This window comes from Lepisosteus oculatus, chromosome 29 (genome assembly GCF_040954835.1).
Source record: "Lepisosteus oculatus isolate fLepOcu1 chromosome 29, fLepOcu1.hap2, whole genome shotgun sequence".
Classification (NCBI taxonomy): domain Eukaryota; kingdom Metazoa; phylum Chordata; class Actinopteri; order Semionotiformes; family Lepisosteidae; genus Lepisosteus; species Lepisosteus oculatus.
In genome coordinates this window covers 474,157-494,849 of record NC_090724.1, presented here as the reverse complement: position 1 = coordinate 494,849, position 20,693 = coordinate 474,157, and the positions used below count along the sequence as shown (strand labels likewise).

Genomic DNA, 20,693 nt, shown 5'->3' with positions numbered 1-20,693 from the left:
ACCATTGTGTACAAATAATTAAAAGATTAGAATTCAATTCCACAGCATTTTAAGTCATTTTGTCTGCTTCTAATGAAGTGCATGGGGGCCTGTCCTTCATCAGATTTTGTTGCACACTCTGCAACTGGGGGCTCAAATCAATGCAAAAGGCACTGAAATTCCCTATATTGCCCCTTGCAGCTCAGATGCTGCCCAGTTGAATGTTATTTCCATGCCTGTGTCGCTGCAGTCTGCATTTCCAGGAGTGTCTTTTTGTTCCAAAAAAATTCAAACATCCAAATTCTCAATAAAAAAACATTTAGATTTTTTCTATACATTTCTAGCAATAGAATGGTTTTAAATCATAGATAATCCAGTGAACAAATCTGAACCATTTTACATTTCTGGAGATCCAGATCCGCCCAAAACTAAATAATGAGCGTTGACCTTAAAGAGTGGTTTCCTGAATTGAAGTTATGCCCGTGAATAGGTGACAGGGCTGGTGGACGGCTGTGTTATTTGTTAGTGTTGCAAACTGTCCTTTAGAGAGAAATGGGGGTAGAACAAGACGTACAGCTGTTGACAAAGTGAAAGGTCACTCATGGATTTGTAAGTAATAAAAAAAATCAATAAAAAAATGAGACATTTTATTTCAGATATTCTTCTTCCGTGATATAGTTGCTGCTGCCGTATGTCTTAATAAAGGCATCCTCATTTATTTCAGCAGGCATTTTTCATTCACTTTTTTTTGTCCAAGCCCTCAAGAATTAAATTAAAAGAACTTCAGTATGTAATTGTATTTTATTACCTTTTTCATTAATGTCTTTAAAAAATGAAAAACCCTGGGTTTTCCTTTCCTAATATTGAAGAAACCTCTGGAGTGAGTTGCATTAGTTTAGTTTTATCTGTTTCAGACAAGCAAGTTATGTGTTCCTGCTCACTTTCATACACATAAAGGCCTGCAGACCTTGTCTCTGAACAGTCGGTCTATGCTGTGCTAGCAGTAGATTTTTCACCTACCATTAGAACAGCCCATAATCACTGGCTTGTGGACACTCTGGACAAAAGCATTTTCAACCCTCTCCCTCTAAACAGCTGGAATAAAATAAAAATGGAAACATTCAATTAGCTTTCTTAACCAAGATTTTTGGGTAAGAATCTGTAATTTCCAAAAGTAGCTGCGGGACAGATTGGCTTACTGTAGTTTTTAGGAGTACAGTACACAGGCCCGAGAGGGAAAGGGTTAAAAAAAGACCAAATGCATCTTTGCGTTTGGTAGCTTCTGGTAAGAAAGTCATTAGTTAGTATTTGAAGAAAGCCAGGTACGTATAAATGCAGAAATTGTTTGTGTTTATTTTATTTCTTTTAATTATTATTGTTATTCATTTCCTATTTACTTAACATTTTCTTTCCTTCAGTTTATTTCAGTTGCAATTAAATTAATGTGCCAAATTCCCAGTTTGTTTCATTTTTTTTCCAATGAATGTCTATGATTTTGTGTTGTTGCTGATGTTAAAGTTTAATTTACTTTACTTTTCACTGGAGTCCTGAATTTATTTTATCTTTTATTTGAATTCATTATTAGAAAATAATAATAATAATAATAATAATAATAATAATATAAAGTTTGATGTATGTACAAAAAGGCAACAAGTTCAACCATAATGATTAAACAACTTAAACCTTTACATATATTACCTTAAAGTTTATAATATCAAAATAAAACGGCAATTTGTTGTTATTAATATAGTGAATAACAATGATTAATTCAAATAAACCATTAAATCAGGTCCAGAGATTCACTCATTTCATACTATGTAAAATCAGAGTGTTTTCAGAGGGACAATAGTGAACCTTTATAAGCATTTAAAGAGCAGTACGCCAAAAAATAACCTGCTGCGTGTGAAAAGGACTTTATTCGAGTATAGAGCAAATTGACGTCATCACGTCAAGTAGGACGCCTGACCTTGTTGCCACGGTTAGGACACCTGCAGAAGCTGAATGTGACCAGGAGAAACATTGAGTGTTTGAGAAAGTAAGCTTGGTCCAAGGCTTTAAGATAGAAGACACAGACAAATTAAGCTTCTGTTGTTGACACTATGAAGCTGGCATTAATGCTCAAACTCAGACCACAGGTGGGACTGCTGTCATTACCTGAGGTAGAATTATGTAAAGAGTGGCTCTGTTTGACAACAAACACAAAGGAGGGATCTGTGAGTGTTGAGCGAATGGCAGAGAAGAAGCAGGCAATGAGTGTACTGTAAGAACAGAGTGAAAAAGTGCAGTGGGGCCATACAAACAGTCACTGGACATGATGGGTTCCGTAGAAGATATTTGAATTAAAGGAGAAGTGAGAAAAGGAAAGTCTGAAATAAATGGACTGTCTGAATTCCTGTCAGGACGCTCCTGTGAAGTCCTCTGAAGCCATAGATGAGGATGGAGGGCAGCTGATGACGAACGCTAGGGACAGTGCACCTGCTACCCAGTGGATAATTGATTTAAAGACAGTGTGGCTCCTGCCTCTTTCTCTAGGACCCTACAGACAGGGACTGAGTGTTGATATTGTTTTCAGACACACTTCTCTGTTTTTATTAGTTCCTCCTCTCGGGGCAATGGATGTTTCTTTCTGTCACAGTAAAATTTCACAACCCCCATAAACTAATACCTGTATAATTTAAAAACCCAGTTATATGGGCTCCAATTATTATTATTATTATTATTATTATTATTATTATTATTATTATTATTATTATTATTATTATTATTATTATTAATTTATTGTCCCCTTTCATTTTTTTTCATTTGTCCTAAGTCAGACTCCAGCTTTTTGGTATTTTTTTCCTTTAGTTTTTTTTTATCATTTTCTTTATCTCTCCCATCTTTTTTTGTTTTTTGTTTTTTTCACCCTCCCACCCAATTTTCCTCCCTCCTGACCAGAGCCCTCCGCCCCCCCTCAAGACATTAAGTGCTCCAGCTCCAGCTCCACCACCATACTGGTAAGTTGGCGCCCGCCCCCAGCGGACAGCCAGAATGGCGCCCTTGCGGGGTATAGCGTGCGTTACCAGGCTGTGGGAGGAGAGGACAGCAACCCCAAGGAAGTGACCGACATCCCCCCCTCGACCAGTCAAGTTCTGCTGGAAGGGCTGGAGAAGTGGACGCAGTACCGGGTCTCTGTGGTGGCCTACACCTCCGTGGGGCCCGGCCCGGAGAGCGAGCCCGTCACCATCCGGACAGACGAAGACGGTACTGAACTCGAGCCGCCTCCTTCCACAGATACGAGTAGGCAGATGACGTGGTGTGTGCTATCAGGTGTATTTTTAGACATCTGTAAGTGCCAACGCCCCAAAAAAGCATAAACAGCCATTCTTATCTTTGAAAACTGCACATTGTGCTAGGCAACCTAAGAGAATAGAAAATTCAATATACAGATCTTTACACTTATAATATTATGTTCTACATCTCCTTATATTCACTTTTAGTGAAGGTCATAAACTGTTTTTTTTTTACAGTGTTTGTCTGGCCAGATGGCATACCCCAGTGTCAAACATATAAAGTTAATAAAGGCCTTTTTGAAACAGTCCTTTAAATTGTCTGCATTGAGGTCTTTTGAAAATCTTTTGAAGCTTAAGAGAAACTCTTTTGCTTTCAGCACAAATAGGACATTCATCAGTTTCATTTATTTCGCGCACTCTTAAAGTAAAGTTTGTCCGGGACATTTCTAATGCTGCTCTTTTATTTTTCAATATTGAAATATAGGATGTGGGTATCTGCTTCTGAAGGAGCAATCTGGTCCTATAATAGCCAGGCAGTTTGAGGCAGAACATTCAGTTGCCATGAGGACTGCTATCAGGCAGACCAGAGGTTGGGGAGCTTCTTAGTTTAAGGTGGCAACTATCGATAGATTGGCTGTTTTGTGTGTATCTGTAGGTTCATTATTAAATGAAAGCCACCTCAGATCACAACAGGAAAAATATATCATTTTAGCATTTAATAAAAACGGATTTGCTGTATCAGGTCCCATAATTCAAAGCCTTAAAAAAACTGCATATTAAACTCTTAAGTCCAGGAGAACCACCTGAGTTCTTTAATGTGTTCATCACTGTCATTGACATGATTCAGTCTTTCTTTTTGCTCACCTGTTCATGAAAGATTTTTGGCCTTCTAGCATGCACTAGACTTGGCGAGCACCTCATTGAGAGCTAGTTGGTACTGTAGACAAGTGATATACAGTATGAATTAAGAGCAGTATGTAATAGTGCTTGGGATCAGTTAAAGAAAGTGTTCAAAGCAAAGGCTTTCCTCTCCGTTTTTGAGTTAAATTATTTCAGGTCTGAGGCGATGTTGAAAAAACACCAATCACAAGGCTGTTTGGCTGCTTACATGAGAACCAGCCTTGATGTGCCTGCTGATAGCCTACAACAAGAGTTGCAGCAAACCGAATGCCACCCTTAGCTCAACAGTTGCCATTTATCTGGGACTTTTGCAAATATTGAGATAGGGAGCACATGCTGAAAAGGCAAGGGCTTTTTGATCAAGAAGAAAATAAGGACTGACATTTTGGTGTGCCTTATCTTTATTTTTCTCTTGCAAAGAGTAGATTGATTTATATGTTTGTTATTAAAGCAGTACTGGCTGGTGGCTTCTTGGAATCCTCTGTGGGCTTCATCCTCAGAGGGGGCTCAGAGACTATGGCCATCAAACCTCCAAAAAAAAAATAATTTCATTGGTCCAGCACCCCTTGGACGTCTCTGCAAGGCCTGTCCTTGAGGCAATAATTAAAGTATAACTCAACTTCTCCCCACTTCCCTGCTTTGACCAGTTTGTCTTTTCACTATGAAAAGGAGTTTCTGAGCTACACTATATAGAGTATATTGTCACCAAGGGGCCAAAACATAATTGTTCTGGCCCAAGGCAGGATACAGAGTGTGTCTGTCTGCCCTCTGATAGACGGGACACCAGTCTGTCATGGGGCAGACAGAAACAAACAGACACATTCAGGTTTTCCCAGAAGCCAGTTAAGTTACCAGTCTATTTTTGTACTGTGGGTGGAAACCAGAGCACCTGGAGGAAACCCACACAAACACAGGGAGGACTCTATGCAGACAGCACCCCGAGTCTGTACTTGAGCCCAGGGCCCCAGCTTGGTGATAGCAATACTTAACACTGCAGCACTGTGCTGTGTTTTATACAATACCACACTTCATTCGAAATATTTTAATGTATTATTTTGGAAGGGAAAAAAATGCTGTTCAGAAGCTCAGAAGAAAGTTGTGAAAGAGGTTAAGTCATTCAAGACCAACATGCTTTTGTGTGCAATAGATCATAACACCAGAAGCATATTAAGCCAGAAACTTCTTGTAGAGTCTTGAAAGTTTTTATTGAAAGTAAAATGTGGATGGTTATGTGCACCTTAAACTCAAAAGCTGCTATCAGTTTTGAAGTGAATAACATTTAAGAAAAGTGAAGGCTGTTTGACCCATCTTTTGTCTTAAACTTTATCTTATCTAGAGTTGTTGGAAGTGCTTTTGAATTTACATGGTAGACTTTTGCATTAAAGACGTGATTAGTAGATTTGTAGACCCTTAAGTGAGTAAACAAAGTAGGTAGAGCCGCGTGCAGTAATAATTACGGATTCAGGTGCATTAGTAGAAAACCCATAAAAGCAATAGACATTTTTGCATAGCAGAGCTGAGGTTGGGTGGTTCTAAAGTCACTTACTGGCTTGGAGAGAGACAGGAATCCCTGTGTGTGGCGAAATGTTAAATCCTGTACCCAGTGCGTTAGCTGTGCCGTTGGTGATAAGAGGTTAACCCTTTACAATTTCTTGCATTAGGAATTTGTCATTTTTTGTATTGTGACTTTCAGTAAGTTAAGAAGGTCTATAGCTGTGCTTTTTGTCTTTGCAGTACAAATGAAAGACATTTTCTTTTTTTTTTAAAGTAAAGTAGTGCCATTTATTTCTGTAGTTTCAAAATAAAATCAAAACCACTAAAGCTGAAATAACACTCCTGGTTTTCCTGAACAAAATGAAAAATTCCTTCTATTTTGATGTTCTGTTCTCATGAATAGCAGTAAGCACGTGGCGCTCTCAAGAGTTTCATTAAGTGTTCCCCTGTTTCATGAGACATACAGTATAGGTAATACTGTATCTCAACTATATGAACTTGCTGTGTGGAGTCTAAGGGGCACTTGGCACAGTCCACTTGTCTTAAGCACAGTATAACTGAGAGGGGCCCTGGTCTGTATGTACTGTATAATAGCAACCCAGGGCTGTGTATCAATTAAAGGAACTTTTATACTGTAGGTAGGTCCTTTTTAAGCCATAAAAGTCCATGGGGTGCAAGGGCCAGCATTTTCTCAACCATCTGACACTGGAGGTGGAGCTGGTCAGCATCACACTCCAGCCGGCCATGACCCCCAGAAGGATTAACCCCCAGTACTCATCTTTAAAGCAGCCTGAGTGTACCTTGGAGCCGTCTGCACGGAATTAGAGCTACATTGCTTGCCCTACCTGGGACCTTCCAGTCAGGAGCTAGACATCTGAGCTTCTTGGCTCCATGGAAATTTTATAGCAGGTTTAAATGAGGAAAGCTGAATTTAAATGCTATATAGTGGTAAACAGTTAAAATTGGGTAGCAATTAACCTGACTACTTCTGTAATGAGATTAGCATATTTTTTAATACATGACTAGGTGTCAGCATGTTAATAGCCTTATTAAAAAAATAATAAGAACATTCTTCTTCTAATTACTGCATTACTTTTTGTAGTTGTTGGGATCTATTATCCATTTAAAATAGTTTAGTTTCTTTTAAGAAATTTGTAGCTGATTGCCATTCGAGATCTCAATTGGAGTCCTTCTGATTTGCCTGGGACTGTGGTGAACGTGTTTAACCCAGCCTGTGCTCTGGAGTCTGAAAGGCTGTTTACGTCCACAGTGCCGGGAGCTCCCCCTCGCAAGGTGGAGGTGGAGGTGATCAATTCGACTGCCCTGAAGGTCACGTGGCGCTCGCTGCAGCCTGGGCGCCAGCACGGACAGATCCGGGGGTACCAGGTGCACTACGTGCGGGTAGAGAACGGTGAATCTCGAGGACTGCCCCTCATCAAGGATGTCATGCTGGCAGACGCCCAGGTAGGCGGAGTGAAGGGAGGAGGACTTGTCTAGGAGCAGTGGGTTGAGCACAGTAAAGGCAGAAATCTTATCCTGCCAGAAGGGGCATCCGCGCTCCTGCTTGATTTCATCCTTGAGCACACATCAGGGTGGAGTTTGCATGTTCCCCGTGCGTTCGCGTTAGCTGTTCTTGGGTGTTCCAGCTTTCTCCCATCTCCGGGAATGCCAACAGGGAAGGTTTCATTGGAAATTTCTAAACCTCCCCTTCCTCTGTGGTCCTTCAGTGGATTGGGGTCCCTTTCAGAGGAGAGCAGCCCCTGGGCCGTCGTGGATTTCCTCCAGGACAAACGGTGTCTTGTTGATGCCTCCAAGATGCCTTGAATTCTACCTGAAAACAACTAGTTTGCTCAAGACAAATGGGTGTTAAACAACAGTTTCATATGTTTTCATGTTGTTTTATTGCTTAATTTCTTGCTAATAGCCAACAGAGCAATTCCTTTACATATAAAAATTAAATATCCAAACCTCCTCTCTAACCGTTTCATATTCACATCTTTCCTAACATGGGATTTTGTCAAATTCCCATTCCTTGTTTTTTTTATTTTTGGCTTACCTGTGCCTGACCTCAGGACCCTGTGGTCACAGATCACCACTCCTGGTAATTCTCATATTCACTCTCTCCTCTCTTTCCTTTTTTTGCTTCACCCACTCTCCCTTTTGGGTTAGTGGGAAACCGATGATACAGCTGAATATGTAAGTATTGTGTGCTGAGTGTGGTCTTACTGTGGTGAACATGGATACTGTATCCCCTGCTCTTGTTTTTGTTTAGGGAAATTAGGTAAAAAGTTCAATACTCAATATGATATTTATGTAGCAATATAATGCAATCCAGTCCAAAATCAATGCAAAATCTGTTTCATTCTGTTCTTTTCTGTTCTCTTCATTATTATTGAAATCGGCTTAGGTACAAATTGTTCTTTGTTTGTTTTAATTGGAACATGAATTTCTAGACAATCTTTTTTTTCTCTTTTTATTGCTTTTCCCATTTACATTTCCTAGTTTTGAGTCTTTTTTTTTAGTTTTGAGTCTTAATATCATGTTGCAGGAAAGCACTGGCAGTTTTTTCATTAATTGATCTCCGTAGTGCTTTTGTAAACTAAGTTCTGTTTTGCATGGGAACACATTTTAACCATGTCAGTCTGCAAAGCCACTACAAAAGACCAAACTAAGTTAGTTAACATCCCATTAGTTTACAGAGAGTACTTCATGCATTTTTTACCTATTAATGAAATGGGTTTAAATACCATGCACTGCTGTGAAACTCTCACATTATTTGTGTTGCAATGATTTCAAGGACCTTGAACTCCACCTTTGCAATTGGAGAACAGTGTAAGATGAACTGTGGGACAATTGCAAGAGTAGTTATTAATGTGTTCTAGTGGTGACAGAAGTTCAGAGGTGTTCACACAACATTGAAGAAAATACTTCCTCTTATTTGTATTCTTTTCTACACTCTGTTAACTGCAAATGCCATAAATAGCAATTGAGCGCTGAAATAAATTATGGAAAAGAACATTTATTATAGGATGCAATATCCATGGGTCACTTTCACATAGGACTTTGTGGTACTTTTGTGTTTCCAGTATATCAGTGTGGTGATTGTCTGTTTTTGATTTGTTTTCTTCCAATGTAATCTAATGTATTTTAAGCCAAAGAGTATGTCTGTAACAAAATCCCTTCCAGAAAACGGAATCCCATTTTTTACCTGTTTTCTAACTGTTGCATTCATTGATATTCCCTGTATGTTTTTCCTCTACCCATTTAAAGTAAAACAGGACTAGGTAATAGTATCTCTTTACTTTTCTTTAGAATTGGGATTCAAGCATGTTGTAAGTGAAAGGAATTGCTTGATTCCTGACATTTTTTGCAGTGTTCTTCATTTTCAGTGTTTATTTAAGAACAATACAACAATAACATGCCTCATTTTAACAGGCATTTAACATTCCTTGTGTCTTTGGCTCCCAATTTCACAAAACATACTTTATTAATTGCCTTCTGGGTGTGGGGTGGTTTTCAATCCTTAATAGACATAATTGCTTAATGTTGTTGCCCCTTGTAATTGTACTCTACATACATCTCAGACATACATTTTGTTTATATGAATATTGATGGGTTCACCCGTTGGCTGAATAAATGCACAGTCTTATACAGGCATATCAGTTGGTTAACTGCAGGCCTGAAATGCTCATTAAACGAGCTCAGGGCTGAATCATTGGCATCACCTGTAAACTGTGCTTGAGCATTTGATGAGGCAGAACATTCGGCAGCTGAGAAGTTGAGTGGAAGGCGCTGCCATGTTTCCCCACTGGCAGAGCTGAAGTGTTTCTAACTGGGGAACAGAATCGGCCAGTCGATACTATTATAAAGGAATGCCATTTGACAAAATTAAGCACTGGAAATATAGGACACTTTTTCAGCATTATGCCTTAATTTATGTCCCCCCTCAGTATGCATGCACAGAGAGATAAATAAACAGATTATGTATTATCCTTAAGAGTAACTATTGCTGTAACTGTGGCAGATATTCTGAACTGGTTGGGTTTATCAGTCACTCCAATTATGTTCTCTTTGAATCAACCTGCTGTAGGAAAGATGTCCCATCAAATCATGGTTCATTACTGTAGTGAGGGCCAAGCTCTCCAGTGACAGTGGTCTTTGTTGTCTCAAAAGGAAATGATCATTGCTGGGCTTCAACCCGACACCACTTACTCCATCACTGTGGCAGCCTACACCACGAAAGGGGACGGCGCCCGTAGCAAACCGAAACTGGTGGTGACAAAGGGGGCAGGTGAGTGACCAACTCTAACTCTGGTGACAGGCACCAGTCACAGTCTGACCTTTCGTGATCATTTCCTTTCCACCCTTTACCTGGAGGAGAAATGAAACTGACAGCCATGTTCCTGGGTCCAGCTGTTTTGGGATGCCACAGAAAGGTGTCTGGATCCTTCTTTAGCTCTGACCTCACTCACTCAATACTGTGTACTGCAACGGGTTCAACTGGAGTTTCTTTCTTCTTTGAGATTCTTTGCCATACTGAAGTACATTAGTGTTACTCAGTCGGGGTCGTCCAGATCTTTCATTCTGTTGTTTTACTGCAGTTGAGCTTCTCATTCATGAGGCTTGTTGTTTTATATGCCAAGTGCTTATATTTATATATGTCCTTATATTTACACATTTAAGTACAAGTATGTGGTGTCCAAAAACATTGCAATCAGACTTCTTCACCATGCCCACAGCTGGCAAAATAAATAATTTCCCTGTGGGATATATAAACAGCTCTTGACAGTTAACCTGTCTAGGACCTACAGACTGTGCTGGACGTTTGTCTGTCAGACACTCCCTTAATAAGAAAATCCTTGATTCTTCATGCATCTGGTTTCCTTAGTTCCAGAAATCTGTTCCTGGGACAGCATGTTGGATCTAGCCATTGCTTGAGAGCTTGAAAAAATATTTTTTTGTAAAAAGGCAATCAAGCAAACAGTTTAATTAAAATAATCTGATTCCCCAGAGTAATTTAAGAATTCAGCTGGGGCAGAAAACAAAACGTCAGAATACTTCCCATGATGATGTCTATGAAAACAACACTGATCTACCTCAATGAATGTGTGAAAGTGCAGATGCCTGCTGGTCAATTTGAACAAGGGCACTAGAGCCAATCTACAAGATTTAGCTTTATTTAGTATTTTGTCTTTTCAGAGAAGCATCTCCACAATTATCTGTTTTAATGGAGTTATATCTCGTTATCTGTTTCATTTGAGTTTCAAGACATTAAGCTATATATCCAATTTAAAAAACAATTAAAAATTTAAAAAGTGGTTTAACTCAAATCAGTTTCAAGAAGGTATGTTCTGTCACTGGTGAGGCACTCACGAGTGAAGTGCTTGTGGATGCTCACATTTAAGTGGATTTGTGCTCCCGCTGTTGTGATGGAACCCAGGTAAAGCCGAGCAAGTAAATTTGGGTTTCTGGCCACAGGAGGTTCTGTTAGAGAATGTTTAAAACACTGGTCATTGAGCCTTTTGTTGACAATGTTAAGATATGACTTTTTAAAATGGTACATTTAATTTACAAGGTTCTTGAAATCTTTAAAAAAACAAGCTCTGTTCAACATAGTAGTATACATTTACTAAATAACATTAATGAGATGTAAAATGGATCGGTTGAGAATGAGCTTTGAGTTGTGATAAAGAGTTTATTGAGCTACAGGTTTAAGGCACATTAAAAATGTGAATTGTGAAATTACAGGACACTCTAACAAACTTAATAAGGGCCTTCAAAATAGGCCTTAAAGATAACATTTGTGTGACTGATTGAGGTTCTTTCAGTGCTCCACAGTCGTTATGATTGGCAATGATTGTGAAGTTAAATGTAGCGTTTCCAATTTGTTGCTTTGTAATGGTACCCCCTCCCTTTCATTAGCATTTTTAAATGTTCGCTTTTCCTGAACACTGCACTGTCACTTTAAAGCAGGTTACTTAAAAGAGCTTCTCTTTTCCATGCTCTTCATACTGGCAGAAATGAAGACTTGTACAGTAAATTAACATTTCAGTGCTTGTGTGTCAGTGTAATTGAGCGTTACAATAAGGATTCCTTTTTAAATCTTGCTGCAATAATTCACAGACAGCAGGGCTGGCTCACTTATCAGTATAATGACAGGCAGTTAAAAAAGAGGGGTAAGGGAGAGGGAAGGGATGTAGTTACAGTCCAGTGTTGTTCTGTCTTGGTAAAGCCATGCTGGCAATTAGATATAAATTGGCAAGGGGTCTCCCAAATGGCTCTTTTCATAAAATCTCCTGAGAATAAGTCCATTCTTAGAATGGCCCCAGTCATCTTCTCTTTTATTTCAGTGGATAGTGGAAAAAGTGGATAGTCTATTAGTGGGAGCTTCTTAAAGACATTCTGAAAACTGGAACCTAAATAATGGAAAACAGAGTGCCAAGCTGAGATGCTTAATTGTAACAAGAGCAGAGACTTTAAAAGTAGTAGAGACAGCAGCACCTCATCCAGTGCAGCATTCTGCAGGGATGACTTTCACAATCATTATTATCATGATTTAACTGCCCTGAGTTGAAATTGGAAATCAGAACTATATAAAAGAAAAGAAAATGAACTGCAAACACAGTACTTTAAATTAAATGTATTTTACCAGAAACCTGGATTCATTCTTGGATCAATAATGCGCCAGGGGCTGGGCAAGGCAAGGAAGGTGGTCCAAATGGCTTTTTTATGATCTTGTGTCCTCTTACCGCCTGTAAAAGAAAGCAAAAATAAAACTTTAAGTAGCTTTTCACTCGAAGACAGATGATAACACTAAATCAGCCTGGTTTCCTCACTAGTGCTTTCATTGTTCCATACAGTGGGTTTTGCTGTATAAGACATTGTTGTGCAAATCCACACCCTTTGGTGGCTCTTCTTGCAGCAAACTTTAAAAATTGGTCACACCTTTTATTTCAGTTTATTCTTAAAGGCACCTGATGATTCTGCTTGAACTATCTGCAAGGCGACCCAGGTTCCCTGTGGAAGCAGTCACTCTGAAACACAGCTGAGAGCAATTGCCTCTACAGGCTCACCTCTTTCCCTGTACACAGAGAAGATACCACACACCTAGCCCATATTCACACCAGCGATGGCTGTGACATCACTAACCGCAATTATCCCTGTATTTTTTTCCACACTAATAGTTTATATCCTCATTACAGCATTGCCCCTGGGAACAGAGCAGTTTGCATGCTGGCACTGAGGCACAGGTTATAATGAAGGCGACTCAGGGTTTTTTGGAGTCAGGAGCTGGTGTCTGCTCGCCTTATGTGACAGGGGCAAATTAGCCCCCAAGACCCCTGGTGCTTCTCATTTTAATTGCACTACTTAGCATTTAGTAGACCTGCTGGCCCCATGTTATACAGGAGAGGTCTTTGAATAACCCTAGCACTTCCGAGAAAAGTGGGTAAAGACTTTGTCTTGCCAAAGACTGGAATTCGCTGAATGAAAAGAGAACAGCAAAAAAATGGTGAAATAAGCCAAGTTAGACCACACATTTGATTATTTGAATTCGGGCTTCTAATGAAGGGAATGGAATACATTTATGGTTGCAGTTAATTTATAACACTGATTGTTAAGTGCTGAAAATCATCTCTTATAAGTACAGTTCTTCAGGCAACTGGCGATTGAAATCCTTGCTTCAGTGCAATTTCTCCTTAATGGGAAACTGAAGTCTCAATTTCTCAGACCGGTTATTAAATCTTGGTAAAACTATAGATTAATTGGTATCAGTATCTCACAATTTCATAATTAAATGCAAAACTGTGAACTTTATGAAAGCACTGTATAGTCTCCATGTGTTCGGGAGTTCGCGAGACTTGTGACATGAAGTTGCTTTTCCTGCTCACTAGTCACTAGTACAGAGTGTGCAGCAGACATTTTACCTCAGAAATGTTCTATTGTGGCCTGCATGCAGAGTTAACAAGAAAATAATATTTATCACCAAAACCGTCTTGAGTTCAAGACAGTATTTCTGTTGGATTAGGTCTTCGCACTTTAAGAAGGCTCCGCAGCTGAAATGTTGTCTCTTTTCTTTTCCTTTTGGCATGGAATAAAACTTTACCCGTCCCATTGCAGCTTACGCATGCTGACACAGCTCCCTGCTTAAATGTACTATGCACTGATATCCTAATACCTATGGTTTATAATCCATGAACTGTGTACACAGATTTCATGGGGCATGGGGGTTTGCTTGTTTTTCAAACAAGCCTGGGCTTGAGGTTCCGATCAGCTTCAAGTTCAGATCAGATTCTACATCAGGACTACGATCCCAGGGGAAAAAGCGAAAATTGAGAAGAGAGAAAAACAGGAGCCACTGCTGCACACAAGTTACCCAGCTGTGTTAATGAAACTGAGTCTTTCACAAAACAGCTGGATAGAATTCTGGTAGCAATTAGCTACTAGCAACCAAATAAGCAAGACGGGTCAAACTGCCACCTTTAGCTTAAAGTTTTTGAAAGGTGTTCTTAATGTGTGTTAGTTAGAAGAATGTCAAAGAAAGTGATATTTTCAAGGTCATAACAGGTATTCAGTTAATGCTTTTAATGATGTTTGCAAAACTGTTTCATGTTGGTTTTCGAAAAAACCTGCACTTCATTATTGTATTAATTACCTTATTTTGACTTCAATTAAATTGCTCAGGTGTACCTCTTGTTTACACTTAAGCAGGAAGTGCAAGTAGTTAAAGGTATAAGTGTGAAGGGAAGTTGAATTAAATGTTCCCCCATTTTTCCCTGTTTGTCACTTCTAGGATTAAAACACTGTAGAGCCCTTGGTGATCGTTATTGGCTGAAATATACTTTGTGCTTTAAAAAATAAGTATCTGTTAACTAGTCTCAATTTGCAAGCCTAATTACCACACAGTGGCAGTTTCTGTTTCGATTGGCTGTCTGAATTTTCCGGCGCTGCTGGAGTGACCCTCTCACTGTGTCCCTCGGCTCCTGCTCCCTGCTTTCACGGCTCAAGCAGGCCAGACAGACCCAGGGAAAGAGAGAGAGACCCAGACAGGAGCGAGCGAGCTGGGAGAGGCAATGAGGGCGCAGCTCGACCCCCAGCCAGTCACCAGCCTCTGTGTCAACAGGATCCATTAATTCCTTCCCTGATATGAAACGTGCTTCTCGCTCCACTGCGAGGGATTGGGGTGGGCGCTCTCTGAAGGGAGGGGCCGCAATCAAGGAGACTGTAATCCCACTCTCCATCTCCTCACCAACGATTACACTGCTTCCCAAGTCACCTTCATCAGCACAAGGGTCCTTATTATGATGCAGGTTTTTTTTTGCTTTTAACAACCAGCTGGTTGATTTAACAAAAGTTGCCTTAACTATGCCTTTTTAATGAGTATTTTACAGTGCAGTAATTTAATATCTTCTTTGACAATTTTGCACTTGAATTGGAACTTCTAGTGGTTTCCAAACACAGTAGTAATGAGGAAGGCTTAAAGATGCTTGTTTTGTAAGATTAATCCATGAAAGTGGTTGTTTGTGAATATGCAATCAGTGTGCTGTTAGATGGACTCTAAACCCCACTGCACTTTTGAATGGCATTCTGCTCGGCAGTAATAATCAAAATCATAATTTCAGCTAATTTTCTGTTTCCACTTAACAAAAGTGGTTCTTAATGTTTATTGGAGTGAGCAGTCTTAATTTTCTGACAACGCTTTTGTTTTGGCTGAGATGTCAAAAGCACTGGTTTGAATAATGGCCTTTTTGCATAGGCTCCGTCACACACTGTGCAGGGAAAAATAAATACTAACAATTTGGCATGAATAAATGTACCTAACTTTGCCTTTCAGGTATAAATTCCCCTTATATCTAAATAGGCTTATTATAGTTTAAAGTTTGTAGCCTGTTTTTTGTTACATTCCAATGTAGATGTGATTCATGATTATAGTTTTAAAATATTTTGAGTCACAAAAATAGACTACATGTCCGTATCGCTTCATTAATACAATGTTTAGAATTTTTTTTACCTCGTTCATAGAGCCACCTTCAGAATAAATAAGATGATGCTCTTGTCATACTAGCACTTTAAAAGAGAAAGAGATTCCCAGCGTGTCAAAGCAACCCATAGGAGTCTACATGCAAATTAGTCACCAAGCTGGACTGCTGAGCTAATGGTAAAGTGAGCTGTGGCAGCAGCTTGTGGAATTCAGATAGACTTGACAATACAGGAAAGCACAGATATCTTCATAATTTATTTCATCACACACACAGGTGAAAAAAGGTGTAAGAAAATCACACCATCAGCCCATAACAGTGGTATACCTGGTCAAGAGCTCTACCTGGTATTCTGCAGAAACAGAGCTGCCTTTCAGTTACAGCTGTTTGTCACTGTGTTGAACAAAAGGCATTTGTGTATTTTGGAACCAATCTGTTGTTTTGTGAAAAAAAGCCACAGATAATTTTCCTGCATCTTCACTATTTCAATCAGAACCTAAGAGTCCATTCAGCCTCTCAAGCTTGTTTAGTTGTTGTAGTACTTAATTGATTTGAGGATCTTGAAAGAACCCACAGCTTCAGATTCAACAACAGAGATACTATAGCTTGTTCCAAATACCCACAAGCGTTTGTGTGAACAAAATGAAACCAAAATGTTGTTAGAACAGAGCAGGAAGGGGAAATTAAAAGATACTGTATTTTTCCAGTTTAATGAAAACAGAAACATGGCAGTTCTGTGTGGCATTTCAACAATAAAATAAGCCAATGTTCTTTTTGAAAAATCTTACACTTACACAGAGTGTCACTATGAAAGCGTTTCAAATGATGTTTACAGGATTTAGGAAAACTTTAGAATGGATCAATATTAAAACTAATTGATAATATAGAGAAGATATTTTCTACTGTTAGCCAGGTCAATAATGGTTAGACTGTAATGAACAACTCTTATTACTGAAAGATAAGGAAAGTTTATATGATAATGAAGATTGATAATAGGCTTATCCCATAATGTAATCTACTGAGATCCAGTAGCATGGTCTGTCCTGCTCCCCATAAAGATTCCAAGTTATTTGTTGAGCACAAGTCATTGGCTTCTGTAATTATAAGAAGCAAAGAAATTATCAATTTGTAGTTTAAAAAACAGACCAACAAAATCAAGTTAGAAGATGTGCTAAATCCCCTTTTTCCTGACAATAACCTAAAAATAATTAAGAACTCCTGTAATTGAACAGTGCTTTTCATCCCAAAGGGTTTTAAAGCACTTTAGATGCAAAACCTACAGATGGTAAGTTTTTCAGTAACCCCCAGCAGGACTGTCGTTTATATCCCATCCAAGCAGCGAACATGCAGAGGTTCAGTAACGCATGTGGCTCACAGTGATGCAGGCACAGAGCTGTATCAGCAGCCAGCTTTTCTCATTCTCTGCTGGAGCTACTCGATCAGTAGCAGAGAGGAGGACTGGAGATTGTGAGAGGTGTCTGAATGTATTTGGGCTGCTTGTTTTCTGCTGCCTTCACTGTTTGTTCAGTCTGAGAGAATGGCTGTCGTTGTGCCCAGTCGGTCATTAGCATGGAATTGCAGTAACATTAATCAGAGCAGTGTTTTGAGGTAAAAGTCCCATTACCACCAACTCAATTTTCTTTGCCAAGAAAATGGCTATAAACAAAAATAAAAACCTCAGGATGTTCTGCGAAGGCTGTCCTTCTCTGCCCATGATTCATTATGCTCTCTAAATGCTTATTTCTGATGCACAGCTCCACTGGCTCTTTCAAAGATATCACATCACATACATGGCAATTCTTTTTCCATTTAGCATTGGAACTGCTTTGAAAGTGAAACATTTCTCTTAAACTGTGTCCTCACAGCATTCCTGCTGATTCTGCAAGATCTAATCTGCAGATAAGAGAGCTTGTACTTTCAGGTTTCGGATTGGGAAGGTGGTTTCCATGCAGTTTTGTCGGGGCCATTCATCAAAAGGTGTGATATGTCTTTTTGGGAAAAAAAGAGTTTACTTTCTATTTGTTAACTGTATCTCTGTAATGGAACACTTGCTGAAGTCAGATGGGAAATGGTTCAATTTCCAGCACTGTCCTGTTCAAATACTGACTGAAGCTTTAAATCTGTCTGTGTGCTTGACACAAGCATCTTACAAGAGTCTCTCAGTCACTGAGAGACTGGGAGGGATGCTTCAGTTGAAACTTAGTGTTAGTGGCTGTATAATTTAGACACCTCCTAGACCCATCCACATAGAAAATAGAGCAAATTCAGGCAGCATGTGTGGTCCATCTAACAGATGACAGGCCATTGCATTTAAAAGAGTTTAAAGTGGGTGGAAACTTATTTTAGGGAATATGAAAAACCTCAGATCCTGAAAAATGCCAAAGATCAGTAGGGGAGGTTTTCAGTTGTGTCAGAATTGAATTTGTTTCTGTCATCAGAGGAAATAATGTTTTTGGCAAAGCTCTGTGAAGATGAATCCACTCATATCTTCTTAGATAGCACACTGTAGTTACTGCCTTTTGTGGAAGTTCTAGCCATCGTACTTGAAATACTGGGTCACAAAAACAGGATGGAGAAGGCATGAACATTTTTGGGGTTGTTTGGTTGATCAGAGGTAAGATATTGGTATAACTAAATAAAAGGAGCTTGTAGAGATAGGCTCTGGCTCCCCCACAACCCATATTGGATAAAGTGGTTAGAAAATAGATGGGTAGTTGGATGAATGGGTGGAATAGAAGCAAAGGTTTCAAAGAGAAAAGGCCTATATCTCTTTCAGCTGTAAAATCAGTTGTTGATAGCTTTTTGGTATCAACAAGAACTACACGATTTTGAAGCATCTCAGGACAGTATGGCTTGAAAGTTTAATCCCTACACCCACAAGATGTCATGTCATGTATTCATATGTATGCCAGAGGTTCAAGAGGCAAAAGGGATTTCTGTAAAGATCAAAGCTTGGAAGAGACTCAACAAATGGAAGGGCTGTCTTCCTTAAAAAAGGGCGGCTCCTGATGCCCAAAAAATAAATGAGCTGCACAACACTGGGGGGAGGAAAAACCTAACTTAACTAAAAGGAAACCTCTGGGAGTCAACGGCTGAGAGCTACCCCCTCCTCCGGGGTAAAAACCTTTATTGAGTAGGGGGTGGGGGGGTGGGGGGGCTGGGTAGGGCTCCAGGGGAATGAAACAAAAAAACAGACACAACACGTAAAAAAGCACGCACAACAAAAAATAAACCCTGAAGGAACAGGGGAACAAACAACACAGATTTTTTTTTTTAAATGACACCAAAAATAGGGAGAACAGGTGACATGTAAGCCCAGACCAGAGAGACCAGCAGGCATGGCAGCCCGGGACAGGGAAACTGCAGGTGTTGCGGCCCTTGTGCTGCACAGCACTGGGGGGAGGAAAACCCCCATTTAACTGAAAGGAAACCTCCGGGAGTCCACGGCTGAGAGCTACGCCCTCCCCCACCACCAGGTGCATCTAAACTTCAGGTCTTCCAGCAGCCCTGGAAAGTGAACCCCCACAGCAGGAACTGTAATTGTCAGTACACTGACAGAATTCTGCAGAATGTCTATATTCCCAGTATTATGATGTTGCGTTTTAGCAGTTGTACACATTGTCTAGCCAACTCACAAAACACAAACTTTTATTGCCATTGTGCATATCGACAGAGTTTTATTAATTCTCTGCTCAGATCAAAAGAGTAATGACAAAATGCATAATCTTAGGCTTTAAATTGAAATGCAGCTGTCTATATTATTCAAAATCACCTCTACAGTACATTTCCCAGGTTCTTAAATGTCCTGTACCTGTTGCTTGTTGAGATAGACTCTGCAACCCAGTATTGGATAAATTGTGTAGAAAGTAGAAGAATGGAAACTGGAAGTTTTCATTGTGCAGCAAATTAAAATATATTTATTTATTTAAACTGTAAGTTTATAATAGGCACTTTAGAAGATGCAGAATAAATGTACTGTATGCCGCTTTGGTTGTGAGAATACCATTGCAGGCCCCATTATCCTCACAGCATGATGGCATATCCACAGCAGGGCAGCAGCCCTGTGTCCACTGGCGAGATGACTAGTCTGTTGGTGAGGAAGGCAGGGGTGATCATTACATCAGTGTTCCTCTGCAGGCTCCTTGCGCTCCCTCATTAGTGTGCAATGAGTGAAAGCCTGCTCAGCTACAGCCTGAAAGGATTAAAACTCCATTTCCAGAATAATATTGAATTAAATTCCACAGAGTAAGCACTAGCAGACCTTGTTTCTAGATTTACCCAGACGTTGGTAATTAGGAAGCATGCCAGTACAATGCCCAGACTCTTCCAGGGGGAAAGTGTCTTAAATCAGCTTCTCCGAATAATATCTATTCCAGGTGCTGGACCATGCAGTACGATAAAGCATGAACAACACTTCGATCCATGGGGTAGTTTGAGCAATTGTGTAAAGTTCTCTTAACAGTTCTTGCTGTGGACGTCTGAGGATTCTGCTTAATACAGGCACTTACTTCTCTCTCCTTATTAGTTTTATAAAGTTAATAATAAAGTTTTTTGCATGTGTGACCCCACCAGCAGCAGCTCCAGCTGCCCCATTCCACAGCTAACCTGGTTGAGAACTGAGAAATTGCTTTAACTATTTAAGGCCAGATTGTAAGGCTAGTGTAGAATTTAGCCAAGACCTCTAACAACCCTACTCTCACAAACAGTACCATGGGATCTTTAATTACTGACTCCTCTACATCAAAGTGTCCCTGTACTCTACAACACACATCTCCAAACAAATCAGCAAAGTTTTTTTCTTCTTTTTTGTTACTTTTCAAGCGTTATTAATTTTGTTAATAATGCTGCTTGTAAACAGCTTTCTCGACAGTACAGTACAAAAGATCAGACAACACAAGCACCTTCTCAACTACTGCTTACCCACTGTATTGGACTTTTTTTTATTCAATTCAAAAATGAAATCTTACATTTTTTATACTTTGTTTTTTTTTAACATTGCTACATTTATGTGATTTAAGGGGACCTACCAAATAAATTAAATTGTAAATATAAGGAATATATAATTATAGAG

At 39.5% G+C, this 20,693-nt stretch overlaps 1 protein-coding gene across 10 annotated transcripts in view; it reads left to right on the top strand.

Annotated features, from left to right (window-relative positions):
- The window catches only part of ptprsa (protein tyrosine phosphatase receptor type Sa), a 313,640-nt gene that overhangs the window by 226,372 nt on the left and 66,575 nt on the right, over positions 1 to 20,693 (top strand). For 6 of the 10 annotated variants that reach the window (XM_069186054.1, XM_069186056.1, XM_069186050.1 and 3 more), the window contains 4 exons: positions 2,917 to 3,222; positions 6,916 to 7,109; positions 7,815 to 7,841; positions 9,819 to 9,936. The exons of 2 other annotated variants lie outside the window; for them this stretch is intronic. In XM_069186054.1, the coding sequence (XP_069042155.1) occupies positions 2,917 to 3,222; positions 6,916 to 7,109; positions 7,815 to 7,841; positions 9,819 to 9,936 (645 nt within the window). The remainder of the gene's footprint in view (positions 1 to 2,916; positions 3,223 to 6,915; positions 7,110 to 7,814; positions 7,842 to 9,818; positions 9,937 to 20,693) is intronic. 2 more of the 10 variants (XM_069186057.1, XM_069186055.1) reach the window with 1 other exon arrangement.